At 52.6% G+C, this 17,260-nt stretch overlaps 1 protein-coding gene across 1 annotated transcript; it reads right to left on the bottom strand.

Moving 5' to 3' along the window:
- Positions 1-615: 615 nt before the first annotated feature.
- LOC310885862 (feather keratin Cos1-1/Cos1-3/Cos2-1-like) lies at positions 616-13,224 on the bottom strand. The gene has a single exon (XM_083809663.1). The coding sequence runs from the start codon at positions 5,756-5,758 to the stop codon at positions 5,453-5,455; it is 306 nt and encodes a 101-aa protein (XP_083665789.1). The 5' UTR covers positions 5,759-13,224; the 3' UTR covers positions 616-5,452.
- Positions 13,225-17,260: the final 4,036 nt, after the last annotated feature.

The following is a 17,260-nucleotide window of genomic DNA, read 5'->3' as shown; positions in this document are numbered from 1 at the left end:
CACCATTACCTACTAGTGGGCCGAAACTGGGATCTCCTCTTCACACTCATGGTCTATGACTGATCTGTGGCCATCTGCCCCTCTGCCATGGGAGGGAAGGTGTGTGCCTGTCTCGTAGGAAGCCTGTGAGCTGAGCTCATGCTGCCCTCCTTGGCACAAGTGGAACACCCCCTTCGTTGGCCTTGCACGGGCCCTAGACAGTCACAGCTTCTTCTGGGACTTGCTACCTGTCATGCAGCTGGCCCCTGCTGAGAGCTTCTGGACTGCTGTGCTCCTTGACTACAATACCACCAGCAGCTTTCCAGTGCACTTCCTGTCCTCCTTGAGCTCCTGCAGGGTGCTCCATGGTCTCCCTCTGAACATAGACATGTGAGGAGACACAAGATACTGTCTGCTCACTCTCACTTAGCTGCGGTTGAGTTGTGCCTGGGGCCATATTCCCTCCTCTATACCCACCCCGTTGCCAAGGTCTCCCTCAACAAAGTGGTGTCCATCTTCTCCAGGGCTGTGATGCCCCTGCTCCATGCACCAATCTACAGCCTGAGGACCCAGAGGTTGAAGGAAGCTGTGGGAAAACTGAGAAACAGAGGTTTGTCTGTTTTGTCTGCTGTGATTTATGTCTCTGCTTTCAGCACCACGGTGTTCCTCCAATCTCATCCACAATGGAGGATTAAGGGCAGCGGCCATCAGTGGTTCCACAACAGCTCTGATTTCCTTTCTTACCTTTCAGCTTCTCCCTCCTTGTTTCCTACCCTAGAAGCAGCCCTTCAGCACTTGAGAGGGGGGTAGAGAGAAAGAACAGCAGGAAGCTGGAAAGAAGAACATGCACGGACACAAACCTGACCGACAGATGATGAGGGAGGCAGTGAGGAGACCAAATGTGGGCAGTCGCACCACTTGTGGGGGGTGCATGGGGCTCTGGCCATGCTTATGCCAGTGAGGTTGTCAGATTGGGGACCTTGTCAATTGGGGTACTAAGAAAAGGGGAGGCAATCAACAAGTATACAGAGACCAACAGCAGAAAAAACAAACATGGAGGCGATAAGAAGAGAGAATCCTCGCAATTCACACAGGTTGTTGGTCTATCAAGAAGCCACAGGCACCACTGCCAGGGAGATCAGCCTGGGCCTTTCAACTGCTATGGTTGTGATTGAGGACACAGGCTGGGATGGGTGCAGGACAGACCTATACAATGCCATGAGGGGACGTGCAGGGCAAGGGGAGCCAGGAGGAGCACATGAGGGCAGACAGAGCAGGGTGTAAAAGGAGATGCTCTGCATGCTTTTCTGGCTGGACCCTGTGCCTGAGCACTGATAACTGTCCTATCCGCTTCTGAAATCTGTCCTTACTTCTGAGTAATACCGCTCTGTCCCATGTGCATGTGTTCTGCAAGGAGAAAGTGCCAGCTGCTGGTAAAGCGGCGGAGGTGGATTTGGTGCCAGCAGTTGGAGTCAGACTGGGGGCGAGGCTGCCCCTGGCCTGTGCTGTCAGCTGCTGGAGCCAGGGGGGTCCCTGTGCAGCTCCTGGAGCAGGGAAAGGGGGTCTCAGACTCCAGGCAAATGCAGCAGGAGCATTTTGGGTCTCTGAAAACAGCTACTGGGGGGAACCGACCTTGGTGAATCTTCCCCAAATGGGGCGTGCATGTCCCTGTCTGTGTGTCTCCCGGATACGTGCTCAGCTTCGATACCATTGGAGCTGCCGGCAGTGCCGGCCGCAACTGGGACCAGTGCTTCTCATCACCACACTACCAGGCCGGGCCCCGCTGCCCTCTGCCTGCCCCTCTTCCTGCGGACGCTGCAGACAGGCAGCTGCTTTCTCCGCTTCTTCTCCCCCTTGCTCCCACTCCCACTACCTCTCCTATCCCCTCTCCTCTCCCGTGCCGAAGGAGCTGCCTCAGCCTTTCCCCGCACTCGCCTCCGCGTCCCGGGCTGGGCTGCAGGACGGGCAGAGCCCCGCTGGCAGCAGCCCAAGCCCTGCCCGCCCCCAGGCGCCCAGCACTCGCAGCCCGGGCCAGCCCCCGAGCGGCCCCGGGGCGGAGCTGGCGGCGCCGGGCGGCGGCGGCGGGGAGGAGGCGCCGCGGGCGGAGCAGAGCCGGGGCTGGCGGGGGCAGCGCGGCGCGGGCGGCGGAGCGGCGGGATGCGGCAGGGCCGGGCCGCAGGGCTGGCGGGGCTGGCCGCGGTGCTCCTGGGTGCGCGGGGCTGCCGGCGGCGGGGCCGGGACGGGGGCTGCGGGGGGCCGGGGCTGCCCTCGCTGCTGGCCCGCCGGCTTCTCACGGACCTCGCTCCCCTCTGTCCTCCCTCTGCAGCCGTCCCGTCTGCCTCCAGCGAGCTCAGCCGGCCGTTCCCTCCCACCTTGCCTTGCTCCCTGCCTTCCTCCTCTCCTTTCGGCACACCCCCACTCGTTCCTGCCTGCTTCCCTTCTCCTCCTGGCTCGGCTCGGACCCTCCTTCCAAACAGCCCTGCTCCGACCTGGTCCCCAAATAACCATTCCCGGAGAAATGCCTTTGTGTGCTTTCTTCTGAGAAAATGCTCCCATCAGCTGTCAACCTTTTTCTTCTCTCCTCTCCCCTTGCGTGATATTTCCGGCGCAACAAAGTCATTTTCTGATTTTTCTCCTCCTTTTCTTCTTGGCAGTGGCTGCAGGCAGAGCCCAGGTGCAGCAGGAGCCATGGGCACAGACCGGGGATGGCACCAGCATCAACATCACCTGCTCACACCCCAACATCCAAACCGATGACTACATCCACTGGTACCGTCAGTTCCCGGGCCGAGGCCCTGCATTCCTCGTGCTCGGTACTAAAGGCTCCAAAGCACTGACGGACCTGGCAGGGTGGCTCGTAGTGGCAGCAGACCGCCGGTCCAGCGCCCTGTGGCTCGCCCAGCCCCGGCTTCGGGACGCGGCGGTGTATTACTGCGCCCTGAGAGCCACGGGGAGAGGAGCCGGGGCTGCGGCCGGGCAGGAACCGTGGCGGGCGGGGCCGGGCGTGTGTGGCGGGGGCGAGGCAGGGGCACAGCCCCCAGGGGGCGCTGCCGCTCCGCCCGCCGGGACCACCTCGCCCCGCAGCCCCGGGGGTTCCCCCGCCAGCCCGGCCCCTCCAAGGCACTCCAGTTCTGCTGAAAGGGTCTGGAGCCTGGGTGCAGATGAACGGAGATGGCACCAGCCTGGCAGAGATGTGTCCAGGGAAGAGGCACTGAAACACAGTTTCCTTCTCCTGAGCCCTCCTTTTCCTCACGCTGCAACAATCACCCTCTGGTACTGCCAACTTCAGGCCCCAACAAGGACCGTATCAGGACAGTTTGGGTCCTTGGTTTAATTCAAGGTAACAATGTTTGGAGTGCCTCAGCGTGGCTGTCCATCGATGACCTTGGGATGTATAGGAGAAGCAGACTGCTGTGAGGCTCCTGATAGTGCCTGTCAGTGAGGGATTTCCACCCCTGGACACTGCCAGGTCCTCCTGGGAGTCAGTGCCGGAGCCAGGCCCATCTCCTCACACCTGTCTATAAAGGCCTGCCAGCATTGCCTCAGAAATGCATCGCAGAGGGGACAGATTCCCATCCAACCCATGTCAGGCTGGTTCTCCTGACGGCACAGGGGCAGCTGTCGCTCCTCCCTGTGTGGGATTTCACAGCAAAGGGGTTTGCATAGTTTAGTGGGTGTCCCATCCAAGCTAAGCTGCCTTGTGCAAACACAGAAGCAGAATCCACCCACGGTTTTATCCCTGGCAGTGCCATTCCTTCACTTGGGCTAGACTGGTTACGTTCTCTTGCACCTGTCGCTGATTCCATTCCTGACACCAGGAAAGACAAAGGGTCTACCCCAGCACACCTTTGGTTCGTCTCTCTTGCCTGCATGGTTGATTCCTTCTGGACATGACAAGGCTGTACCAAGCAGGGCCATACGTGGATCTCTAAGGAAACAGCTCTGTAATCGAGCAGGGACAGCGTGCCCTGCTGATGGGAGCTGTTACAGAGGTAACCAGCCTCTAATGAGAAGCTGCAGACATCAGGGGGCTGCAAAGCACTGACAGGAAAGATGTCTGCCAGCAGTCGAACTGGGCCTGGAAACAGTGGGCATCCTTGAAGTGCAGCTGGGCACCAGAGCGCTGCAAACATCCTGAAGATAGCCTCTACATAACGGAAAGAAGAAACAGAGAAACAACCTCTTGCTTGAGCAGGAGCAAAACAAACGGTCAGGAAAAGTGGAAAGGAATGTGAGGAAGTCCCTGTGAGTGCAGGTCCTGGGCCTGAGGAAAGCTGCTGCATGCCTGGGGGCAAGTGGGCAGCACAGAGCAGCGTGGGGGCATGCAAACTGCTTGCTGTCTTTGCACTGACCCAGCCCATGGGGGTGCAGGGTCCTCAGGGACTGGAGATTGCCGTGTATGGTCCATTACGGCTAACACCAATGCTGACTTGTGAAGGGGGTCGGCCCTGCCTGTGTGCCACCACCTGGGCCCTGCCAAGTGCTGTGCTGGGGGCAGTTGGGCCTCATGTTCCTGCTGCACATGCCCATGTGTGCTGGCCATAGCCCTGAGGTGGGGCAAAAGAGGGGAGATGAAGGTGGAGTAGAAGCGGTGGGGCATCCCTGCACTTATTCCACCCATTCCCCACATCTGCCATCCATCTTCTGTCCCCACCTGCTTACCCAGCACAGCACTATCCTGAGCAAGAGGAAGCCCGTTCCTAAGAGCCTGCAGGGTGCCCAGCCTCCACAGCCTCCCACAGACTCGTAGCTTTTCCCGTGAGGACAGCAGAGGTTGTGCTCTCTGTTTGCAGGACAGCGGGAGCTGTGGGCAGAGACGCTGCAAGGCAAGAATAGATTGCCCCTTGCTCTGTGAAAACCAGGGATGTCTTCTGCAGCTGCAAGGGGCAGTGCCCAAGAGAGGACCCTCTGCAGCGTCGCAACCTCCCATTCTTCTGGGAGTGGGGAAGAGGCTCCTTAAACACCCATCTTGTACCCAGCAAGGGCAAAACCATTCTCCCTGGGCAGCTCAGGAGGGCATACACGGAGGGAAAATAACATCTACTGCCAAGGCTGGGATGCAGAAATCTTTAATGAGTGTACAGAGGAAAAGCAGGTCACTCTGAGCAGAGGCCCCTCAGTGCAGGGATCACCAGGACCAACTGAGAGACAGCGTCCCTTGCCCATGGCGCAGATCATGCAGGGCATGTGTCTGCTGTTACCGCAGTGGGAGGGCTGGATCTGAGGAGCCCCACAGCCCAAGGGAGGAGAAGAACACAAAGAAAAGGGAGAGAAGGAGGTAGGTGGAGGGATGGAAGGAGAGGCATGGGCCATGTTTTCAGAAATCTCGGGGTAGCCTCTGGTCTGGCTCCTGCCAATGTTACCTCCTCTGGTGAGGAAGGTCAGTCATTCTGCAAGCAATGGCCTGAAGATTCCTCCTTCTATTCTCCAGCACCATGGTCGTGCTGAAACCCCAGGGCCATGGCCAGTGGCTTTAGCAGGGCAGGCACCTTCTGCCACCGTAGCGGCTGGAAATGCCTGAGAGGTCACAGCAGCCAGAGGTGATGGGGACTCCGTCACAGCTGAGGATGCTGCCAACGGCAGCGGAGGTGGAGGATCCCACAACGGTGTTCTGCGGGAAGGAGCTGAGGATGGGTCCGGGCAGGGTCACCACCACAGGAGAGGGCTCAATGACGACGGTGGAGTTCTGGCACTGCCTGACGCAGGGCTCGTTGCAGCTGCTGGCCAGTGGGGTCGGGCCACAGGGCCGGCATGGCAGGCACTGGTTGTAGCAGGACATGTCTGGGGGCTAGAGATGCACCTGGGAGAGAGGGCAGAGAGGAAGCAGAGCGCGTGGGTAGGTGAGGAGCAGCCCTGTTACCCAAAACAAAGGAGCCAAGACAACTGCTGAGGGTGGATGTGGAGGCTGTGCCAGGAGGCTCATGGTCTTCATCGCTTTGTCCTGACAGGGCCCTTCAAAGAGCAGCCTGAACCAATGAGACAATCCCGTAGCGCGTAATCCAAAAAGCTGCCTCAGCACCATGTCCCAGCCTCTCTCTACACAGAACGTCTCTCTCCACCCCTCTCCCATGGCAAGGAACTCCAATGCCCAGCATAGCACTGAACCACCATCAGATGTGATGTCTATTGATGCAAGATCCCTTCTAGTTCAGAAGAGGAGGAGAGAGGGCTTCAGACTCACCTGGTTCTCAAGGAGGATGAAGCGAGAGAATTGGATGAGAGAGCAGGGAGCTGGGCTGCCTTTTATACTGGTACTTCATTGCCGCAGGCCCAGGGGCACCCTTGGCAGAGGTAACAATTTTCTGAGAAGCTCATCTTGAATGCAAACCATTCCAACAAATGTTATGGTCTGTGTGTTGGTTTCCTGCACTGCTGCCTTTTCATTTCCAGATCTAGGCCATGGCCATTCCACAGCAATGGTTTCTTTAAAGTGCTGGGATGAAATGTCCAAGGATTTCTAGGGCAGGAATGCATCAGTGAGGGCAGAAGACTCACCGGAAGTGCTGGACGGGTCCCCTCTGATCATCTTCATGGCTCTCCTCTGGACCCACTCTAACAGGTCTATATCTTTCTCATGCTGGGGGCCCCAAAGCTGAACACAGCACTCCAGGTGGGGTCTCAGTGAAGCAGAGCAGAGATTAGCTCTCTAATCTAATTAGAGCAGATTTAGCTCTCCTAACTTACTCATCAGACAATGTCTCTGTATTCTTTCCATGTTACGTGTCCTTGCTCCCACCCTCTGTGGCCTTCTCTGTCATGTTTGAGTTTAGCCAGTTGCTCCATGTTCATCCACGCAGGTCTCCTGGCGTTTTGCCTGACTCTGTCTTTGTTGGGATGCATCACTCCTGAGCTTGGAGGAGGTGATCCTTGAATATTAACCAGCCTTCTTGGGCCCATCTCCCCTTCAGGGCATTGTATCATGGTACACTGCCAAGCAGATGTCTGAGCAGGCCAAAGTCTGCTCTCCAGAAGTCCAGTGCATGAAGTCTGTTGTGCTTCCTCCTCGCTGTGCTCAGGATCATCAATTCCACTATTTCACAGTCACTGCAGCCAAGGCTGCCCTTGAGCTTCACATTCCCACCAGCCCCAGCTGCTATGAGAACGAGGTCCAGAATATAGCACCTCTCCTCATAGGCTCACCTTGTGCAGTCACCTGAGGGCCTGCTTGCTTGTGTTCACACATCTGCTCTTGTCTTGTGAAAACCTGTGTGCAGCTGGCTCTGTGTGAACGCATGTGGGTGCACAGATTTGTGCATGGCTCCATGCAGCTATAGATGAGCACGTGCGTGTGTCCTTGTTTCCCCTTTATCATGAGGGATTTCCACCCCTGGACACTGCCAGGTCCTCCTGGGAGTCAGTGCCGGAGCCAGGCCCATCTCCTCACACCTGTCTATAAAGGCCTGCCAGCATTGTCTCAGAAATGCATCGCAGAGGGCACAGATTCCCATCCAGCCCATGTCAGGCTGGTTCTCCTGACGGCACAGGGGCAGCTGTCGCTCCTCCCTGTGTGGGATTTCACAGCAAAGGGATCACACAGTGCCAAGAGTAAACTGATCCCCCCCCTTGTGCCAGATGAATGCTAAGCATTTGGAGTGCTTCAGCATGGCTGACCATCAAACACCATGTTCATAGTTCCTGGGAGCCCTTCCAAGGGGCCCTGACCAGCAGCTTTGGCATGCAGGGCACCTTCTGCCTGAGTAGCAGCTGGCAATGCCAGAGACATCCAGTCCTGCTGAATGCTTTCATTAAGGCCAAGAGCAGTCGGAAGGAGGGCACCCTTGACCAGTTTGTGCATGGTCCCCAACCGGGGCACACAGGTGGTGACAGCGTAGGTCACAACGGGGCTTCGGAGAATGCAGGAAGGCTGGAGAAGGGGGCTGACCAGAGCCTCAGGATGGTGCAAAGGAGCAAAGAAAAGGATTTTCCTCTTGGGCAGGAAGCACCCCCAGAGTAATGCGGGGTGGGGGCTGGCTGCCGAGGAAGCAGAGCCTCAGGAAAGGGTTTTGGGTGCAGGAGGCACCCAGCCACACACGAGCCAGCAGCGCGCCCTTGCAGCAAAGGCAGCCAACGGCCTGCGGAGCTGGGGGGGTCAGGGGGTGCCCCGCAGTGTGTGGGGCCGGGCAGGTGGGGCGGGGGCGAGGCGGGGGCACAGCCACAGCCGGAGCCACGTGGGGGCGCTGCCGGTGCTTGGAAGTCCCCTTGCAGGGCCCGGAGTTAAACAGCACGGGCCCGAGGGAGCATCGGAACAGCCACGTTGGGTTTCCTCCGTTTTCTGCAGTGGTCTCGTTTCAGGAGCTTGTTGTACAGGCTTTGTCCCAAGCCCAAATCCAGCACCTCTGGCGCTGAGATGACGTCCTGGCAATGCCACAAATGTCTGTGCTGGACACTGCCTCTAGTGACACCTTTTGGAACCTTGGATCTTGCCAAAGGACTGAGGCGTTGAGGAGTTTGCTGCACTAGTCAGTGCCGTTGAAGGTGTGCCCTTGGAGCAGGATTCACTCCTGTCTGTGTGTGCAGAGGTGCTGACTGCTGAGCAGAGGGCACAGCATCAAGCTGTTAGCGTAGCAACCACATAACCACCAAGTGATTATATGAAGGTGCTTTATTCAGCGCTGGAAGCCGGGGCAGGTGCCCAAATCTGGCTTCAAGTCCCGTTACTTCCCAGCCGTTATTTATACATACAATATTGCGTCAGGTATACATATTCATTACAGGTTGCAACATCAGCCTCGCTTTTCATTCTAATTAGCTCCCCTCCCCTTTGCACATGCGTGGCGCACTCTGGTGGTCGTCCAGGTGGTCGTCCAGATGAAGTAAGGAGTCTTCCTCTCCGCTAAACTCTTTCACCTTTCTCACTCGACGCATGCTCCCTCCGCTCCTTGGTTCTACTTCAACTCATTTCATCATCTCCAGGCCCTTATCCAAGGTCAGGTTGTACCTATTCCCTCCCAGGGTTCCCCTTCAACGATTCCTTTAAATGTTCAGTGTACTCCCTAGGTTTCCAGTATACATAGATTACTTGATAATGTAAGTACATTTAATAATATTTAATTATACCGTATGATCCATCACCTGAGAAACATTAATAGAACATCCATTCGATTCTCCCCAACACTAACATTTCCCCCCTTTGAAAATACTTCACTCATACCAAGAGCAAGTATTTTCATTACTATTAAAACATAATTATATACATCCTGTTTACCGGTAACATGCATATTCGGGTTCGGTTCAGGAGGCTCATAAGGTTTTCCATACATGATTTCATAGGGACTTACTGACATCCCACTTCTTGGCTTTATTCTAATTCTTTGCAAAGCTATTGGTAAGGCCTGTGGCCACTGTATCTTAGCTTCCTGACAAATTTTGCTTAATCGTCCTTTTAAAGTTTGGTTCATCCTCTCTACCTGACCACTAGATTGAGGCCTCCATGGGGTATGTAAGTTCCAGGTAATTCCCAGTAACCTACTAACCTCCTTAACCACACTGGCAATGAAATGTGGTCCCCTGTCTGAAGAAATACCCAATGGTACACCAAATCTAGGGACTATTTCCCATAGTAACCATTTTACCGTTTCTTTAGCTTGGTTGGTTCGACAGGGAAGGGCCTCTGGCCATCCTGAAAAAGTATCAACCCCTACCAATAGGTATTTATAACCTCTTGCTTTAGGCAGTTCCACGAAATCTATTTGCCAGTAATCTCCAGGCTCTATCCCAGCTCTAGTTCTTCCCATCTCAGCATGTTTCCTTGCTACCGAGTTATTCTTTAAGCAAAGCTCACATTTTGACATTACTGACTTTGCCATTGTTAACATGTGTACCGAGATGACACCTCGTTTCAAATAGGTCACCATTGCTCCTGCACCCCAGTGACATTCATTATGTTTTATTTGTAAGATAGGCACTATAAGTTGTCCTGTCGCAGTCACATACCAGCCGTCAGGATTCTTCTGGGCCTTCATCAAATTTGCAAGTCTCTCATCTTCTGCTGAATACTTTGGGTTTTTAGGTAATTTGAAACAAGAGAGGCCTACCTTCGATGGAATTAGAGCCATTACTTTCCGTACTTCACGCGCGACCTTCCGGGCCGTCAAATCTGCCAATCTGTTACCTTCTGCAATCTCTGACATCCCTCCTTGATGAGCTTTACAATGCATTATGGCCACCTGTTGGGGTTTCTGTACAGCTGTTATTAATTTCAATATTTCTTCCTGATATTTTATATTAGTCCCTTATGAGGATAGCATTCCCCTTTCTTTCCATAATGCCCCATGTACGTGGACTACCCCGAATGCATATTTTGAATCTGTCCAAATATTCACATTCTTACCCTCGCTTAGTTCCAGGGCCCGCGTCAGGGCGACTATTTCTGCTCGTTGGGCTGAAGTCCCCGGAGGTAGGGAATTTGCCTCGATCACTACCTTTGATGTAGTTACTGCGTATCCTGCATAACGAGTCCCATTTTCCACGAAGCTGCTTCCATCCGTGAAAAGTTCCCAATCTGGTCTCTCCAGAGGCTGATCTTTTAAGTCTGTTCTGCTGGCATAGGTATGTTCGATGATCTCCACGCAATCATGACTGAGGTCTCCTTCCTCCGCAGTTGTTCCTAGAAACACTGCTGGGTTCAATAGGTTAGTAGTTCTTAAGATTACATCATCTTGCTCAGTTAGTATAGCTTGATATTTCATCATTCGGCTGGGCGATAGCCAATGGCCCCCCTTTTGCTCCAATACCGTAGTCACCATATGTGGCACGAACACTTCAATTTGTTTCCCTAATGTGAGCTTCCTGGCTTCCTGTATTAAAAGGACTGTGGCTGCCACGGCCCTTAAACACGAGGGCCATCCGGCGCTTACCGCATCCAATTGTTTAGAAAAATACCCCACAGGTCTTTTCCAGCTCCCAAGTCGCTGGGTCAGTACTCCTAATGCCAATCGTTGTCTCTCATGCACAAACAGCTGAAAGTCCTTTGATAAGTCCGGCAAGCCCAAGGCAGGCGCCTTCATCAGGGCTTCTTTTAATTTCTTAAAGGCCTCTTGTTGTGGCTTTCCCCAGGTAAATGTACAGGCCTTTTGGGTTTCATAGAGGGGCTTTGCTATGAGTCCATAGTCCATTACCCACAGTCTACACCACCCGGCCATACCTAGGAAAGCCCGTAGTTCGTGCAGATTTCGCGGCTCGGGGATTTCACAAATAGCTTGTATTCGGTTAACTCCCAATTTTCTTTGTCCTTGAGAAATTTCACATCCCAAATAAATTACTGTTGTGCACGCGATTTGTGCCTTTTGTTTAGAAACCTTGTACCCATTTAGTCCCAATTGATTCAAAATATCAATAGTTACCTGAATACATTCTGACTCTCCTTCGGTAGCTATTAATATATCGTCCACATATTGTAGCAGCAAGTATCGGTCCTTTGATACCTGAATCTGTTCTTGGTTAATCCAGTCTTCTATTTCTTTAGCTAGTTGACTGCCGAAGAGGGTCGGGCTATTCTTGAATCCTTGAGGCAACCTTGTCCAGGTTAGTTGCATCTTTCGTCCGTTCCGTGGATTTTCCCATTCAAAAGCAAAAAGCTTTCTACTTTCCTTGTCAATGGGTATGCAGAAGAAGGTGTCTTTTAAATCAATTACCGTAAACCACTTATATTTCTCTTTTACAGATGTTAACAATGTATAAGGATTAGCCACCACTGGGTGAATATCTTTTGTTATTTCGTTTATTGCCCTAAGGTCCTGCACTAGCCTGTATTCCCCATTAGGTTTCTTTACTGGGAAAATTGGGGTATTATATTCAGATTTGCATTCCTCCAGAATGTGGTAGCTAAGAAATTTATCTATAATCTTTACTATCCCTAGCCTAGCTTCTAGCTTCAACGGGTACTGTTTAATCCGTACCGGTCGGGCCCCTTCCTTAAGTTCAATTTTTACTGGCTGGGCTAGTTTTGATTTTCCAGGCTATTTCCAACAGCCTATCCAAATTTCTCAAATCTGCACCTTCTAACTTTTGCAATTTCTTCCTAATATCCTCTTGGGCTTGTCCCAAGAAAATGAGTGCTAATTGAGCTTTAGCTTGCTCAGTCTCTACGTCTAAATCTGTATATTTCTTAGCATTTTCTTTCAATCTCTCTAAAAAGGCGGAAGGTGATTCCGCTTTTTCTTGCCTGACATTATACAATTTTGACCAATTTATGGTCCGGGGCATGGCATTCTGTACCCCGATTTGTACCCAATCTTGATATCTCTTCAGCCTCCTTATTCCATCCCCTGAGTTATAATCCCATTGGGGATCCTCGGTGGGGAAGTTTTGATCTAGATTTCCAAGCACTAATCCATTACGTATATCTTCTCGGGCTCTCTCTCTGGCTGCCCGTAATACCATGTCCTTTTCTGTTGAATCCATCAAAGTATCCAGGATCACCTGGAGATCATCCCAATCGGGATTTTGGGTTTTAATTATCATTTTCGTTATCCTAGCTACTTTATCTGGGTTTTCCCTGTAGGTGCCGGCTGCTTGCTTCCATATCATTAAATCCCCAGCTGAAAAAGGCACCTTAACATATACTGGTCCTTCTGTCCCCACTCCTTGCCTGAGGGGAGCGATTATTTTCCCTCCCTGTTCGTTTATAGTTTCTCCTGCCCTTCGCTGTTGCCGGGTCCTATGTGACACGGGGAGACTAAAATCGGGGATTCTCCATCACTACTGCTATCTTCCTTTTCTCTTTTCCCTCCCTGTCCTGGCTCTTCCGGCGGAGCCGACAGCGCAACTTCCAGATCAATATTTCCATTATTCATTTCCCATAATACTTATTATTCTCTATTGCCTGATGCTGTATACAGCGTCCCTCCTTAGTACATGCACAACAACGTTCCTCAGTTTAAACTTCAAGCACCATTATTCCACAAGCATGCTACCATTCAGGCTTTCGGCGCAAATAAAAGAATAATTCCACATACGGCAGTTCATCATATTTTCCTTCCCACTTACAAAATAGCATTATTGTAAAATTGTATTATATTGCAATGTTCCATTCTCAGGCCAAGTTTCTTGGTCCTCTAGTTTATATTGTGGCCACCAAATATTACAATAATCAATCAGCTTTCCTTTCCGCATTTCTTGACCAAAACCTCCCTCTTTCCAGTGTGCTAGCAAACACCCCAGCGGGGATGTCCGCGGGATAGGTACATCTTTTCCCAGAATTTCTTTAATCTTTTTCATTTTGAGCTTATAATACGGACCCAAAAGCTGCCGGAGCAGCAACACACTCTCCCGAAAGCTGCTGGAGCAACAACACACTCTCCCGAAAGCTGCCGGAGCAACAACACACTCTCCCGAAAGCTGCAGCAACACACTCTCCCGAAAGCTGCTGGAGCAACAACACACTCTCCCGAAAGCTGCTGGAGCAACAACACACTCTCCCGAAAGCTGCTGGAGCAACAACACACTCTCCCGAAAGCTGCCGGAGCAACAACACACTCTCCCGAAAGCTGCAGCAACACACTCTCCCGAAAGCTGCCGGAGCAGCAACACACTCTCCCGAAAGCTGCTGGAGCAACAACACACTCTCCCGAAAGCTGCTGGAGCAACAACACACTCTCCCGAAAGCTGCTGGAGCAACAACACACTCTCCCGAAAGCTGCTGGAGCAACAACACACTCTCCCGAAAGCTGCCGGAGCAACAACACACTCTCCCGAAAGCTGCAGCAACACACTCTCCCGAAAGCTGCCGGAGCAGCAACACACTCTCTCGAAAGCTGCCGGAGCAGCAACACACTCTCTCGAAAGCTGCCGGAGCAGCAACACACTCTCCCGAAAGCTGCCGGAGCAGCAACACACTCTCCGAAAGCTGCCGGAGCAGCAACACACTCTCCCGAAAGCTGCCGGAGCAGCAACACACTCTCTCGAAAGCTGCCGGAGCAGCAACACACTCTCCCGAAAGCTGCCGGAGCAGCAACACACTCTTCCGAAAGCTGCCGGAGCAGCAACACACTCTCCCGAAAGCTGCCGGAGCAGCAACACACTCTTCCGAAAGCTGCCGGAGCAGCAACACACTCTCCCAAAAGCTGCCGGAGCAGCAACAGCACACTTTCCGGAAGCTGCCGGAGCAGCAGCGTGCTTTCCCAAAAGCTGCCGGAGCAGCAGCGTGCTTTCCCAAAAGCTGCCGGAGCAGCAGCAGCACGCTTTTTACATACCAATAATACCAGGTGCTGACCCTTCAGCACAAACCAATACAATTACCAATGCCGAACCTGCAGAGCTTTCGCTCTGTCTAACGGACGGCGCCTAGGCTTACCCCGGGAGCTCCCTGCCCAACCGAGCGTGGCTTTCGCCGCGTCTGACCGGCAGGCTTTCCCAACCAAATCGGTACCGAATACCCAAAGTTGAAAGCACCTTTGCTTACCACTCCAGTGGTACGTCGTGAGCAGCGGAGGTCGGTCGTGGTCGACTGCTCCCCGAGAATCCCTCGGTGCCGGCTGGAGCGAAACCGAGACACGATCCGCCTCAGCAGTGCCCACGCTGTCCCATCTGGGTCGCCAAAATGTTAGCGTAGCAACCACATAACCACCAAGTGATTATATGAAGGTGCTTTATTCAGCGCTGGAAGCCGGGGCAGGTGCCCAAATCTGGCTTCAAGTCCCGTTACTTCCCAGCCGTTATTTATACATACAATATTGCGTCAGGTATACATATTCATTACAGGTTGCAACATCAGCCTCGCTTTTCATTCTAATTAGCTCCCCTCCCCTTTGCACATGCGTGGCGCACTCTGGTGGTCGTCCAGGTGGTCGTCCAGATGAAGTAAGGAGTCTTCCTCTCCGCTAAACTCTTTCACCTTTCTCACTCGACGCATGCTCCCTCCGCTCCTTGGTTCTACTTCAACTCATTTCATCATCTCCAGGCCCTTATCCAAGGTCAGGTTGTACCTATTCCCTCCCAGGGTTCCCCTTCAACGATTCCTTTAAATGTTCAGTGTACTCCCTAGGTTTCCAGTATACATAGATTACTTGATAATGTAAGTACATTTAATAATATTTAATTATACCGTATGATCCATCACCTGAGAAACATTAATAGAACATCCATTCGATTCTCCCCAACACTAACAAAGCCAGGAAGCAGGGGGTTGGCAAGAGTTGGGGATGGGATAACACCAGGGCAGCTGACCTAAACCAACCAAAGGGATATTCCATACCATGTTATGTCACACTCAGTAATAAAATGTGGGAAAAGGGAAGGAAAGGGGGGAGCTCTCATCATGAAGACATCTGTCCTCCCAAACGACCGCTATGAGTATTGAGGCCCTGCTTCCCAGGAGATGGCCAGACATCACTTTTTGAGGGGAAGTAGAGAATAATTTTCTTTTCTCTCTGTGCTTCTGTGCGGCCCTTGATTATTTTTCTCTCTTATTTTTCCCTTATATCAAATTTCTTTCTTCTCCCCTTCTTCTTCTGAGCAGGGGGAATGAGGGAGTGGTTGCGGTGGAGTTCACCAAAGGAACATAAGACAGACCACTTGTCAGGGCAAGGCACATGCTGCAGATCCTGCTCCTGCTGAGGTTCACTGGCATTGTTATCTTTGGAGATTTTCTGGGATTTTGTGTAATTCTTCTTAGAAATGGACAACTCTATTCATCAAACAACAGGTTGCTTCACTCCTACAGACTCGCCACATGCTCACTGCCACGTGCCAAAGGATGTGGACAGCACAGCTCTGTACAGCCCAGCAGAGCTCTGTGGCTACTCAGGTGAGCTGCCATGCGGATCCCAAACTTCCTCACGAACAATCTCCTTCTGTTTCGGTCCACCAAAGGCACTGAAGTGGATTCACTGCTTCATGCGGAAAATTTTTTTGGAGAGAGGAAGTGACTTGCGGAAAACGGACTCCACAATCAGCAAGACTGTGAAGTAGGTATGTTTATTCAGCACTGGGCAGCACAGGGGTTAGTCCCATGAAAGTTGTGTGCACCTTACGCGGCAACTTGCCTTGGTTATATGCAGTAAAGAGTTACATATACATGAAGTTTCACAACACACCTATACATATTCATAACCTGTCCCCACTTCATATTAAAATTAGTTCCAAGGAGTTATTTCCATAAACTCCTCCCATCTGCGCTAGTGCAGTGTCTCCTCGTGGTGGTCGTCGGGGGTCGTGGGGATGAAGGTTGATTACTCTTCCTCATCACCGCTAGTTGACCTCTTGTCTTTGTGCAGACTCAGTTGCTCCTTGGCTCTTGTCCATCCACAGGACCAGTTTCTGCCAGTTTCTTAAGATAGGCTCACACTCTTATTAAGAGACTGACCTTGCTAAGGGGCCCAAGGCTTCAAGCTTTAGTTAATTTGCACAATGCACCATAGTTAGCAAAAACACTAAGTAGCAACCTAGTTTAATGCTGTCAACACTCTATCTCTACTTGGTAAGATTCTCCTAACTCCCTCTCTCAGGAGAAACTTCACACTGCCTGGGGGTATGAAAGGAACAGTTGGGGTCTGCAGGGCTTGGAGTGTCATTCCTTTGGGTGTCTGAGAGCTCCACGTTTCAGGAGTGCTGAGGGAGGTATGGGGGAAGACAACACAACTAGCCAGGTGCTGCCAAGCCAGACAAGGTGTTAGGGGTGGTGATAGAGGCGGCCCAAGCATCAGGGAAGCAGAGAGTGCCAGCGATGTGGCCGTGGGTGGGTGCCCGCTGTGGCCCACCAGTGTGAGTGCACGTGACCCACTGAACCCACATCCTTTTCCCTGCTGACTCCCCACCCCTTACCCTATGGAACAGGTTGTCCTTGTCCCCTCTGGGCTTGTGGCATCCCACACCACGCTGGAGCCCCGTTCCTCTTGCAAATGCTATGTTATCCCACCAGAACAGGACACAGCCAGAAACCCTGGGCTGCTGTGTAGCATGGTTCCTCCCTTCTTTCTGGGGATGTGGGAGAGAAATCGAGGTGTCTTCTCCTCACACAGGAAATAGGAACATCCTCATGGAGCAGATGACCCCAGGGTAAAAAGAACAAGATCAGTGGCGAAGACTGCCCTGACATCAGCCATGGCCAAGCAGTGTGCGTGCAGAAGAGAAGGCAGTTGTAGCTGGGGAGCTGAGGACCCCATTGGGAGAGGAGATGAGAGCAGCCCCTTCCCATGATGTGGCCTGCAGAGTTCCCAGGACCCCTGACTTTGACAATCCTCAATGGTTGCTCCTGCTGGAGGAGGGAGAAACCCCAGGGAGCATTTTGGGCACAGTCAGACCAGAACATTTCTCGTCACTGAATCTCCCCTTGTTCCCCCAG

The sequence above is a fragment of the Anser anser genome (assembly GCF_964211835.1).
Source record: "Anser anser genome assembly, chromosome: 23".
NCBI classification, from domain to species: Eukaryota; Metazoa; Chordata; class Aves; order Anseriformes; family Anatidae; genus Anser; species Anser anser.
The sequence above is the reverse complement of the archived record's forward strand: the minus strand, read 5'-3'. Positions and strand labels throughout refer to the sequence as shown.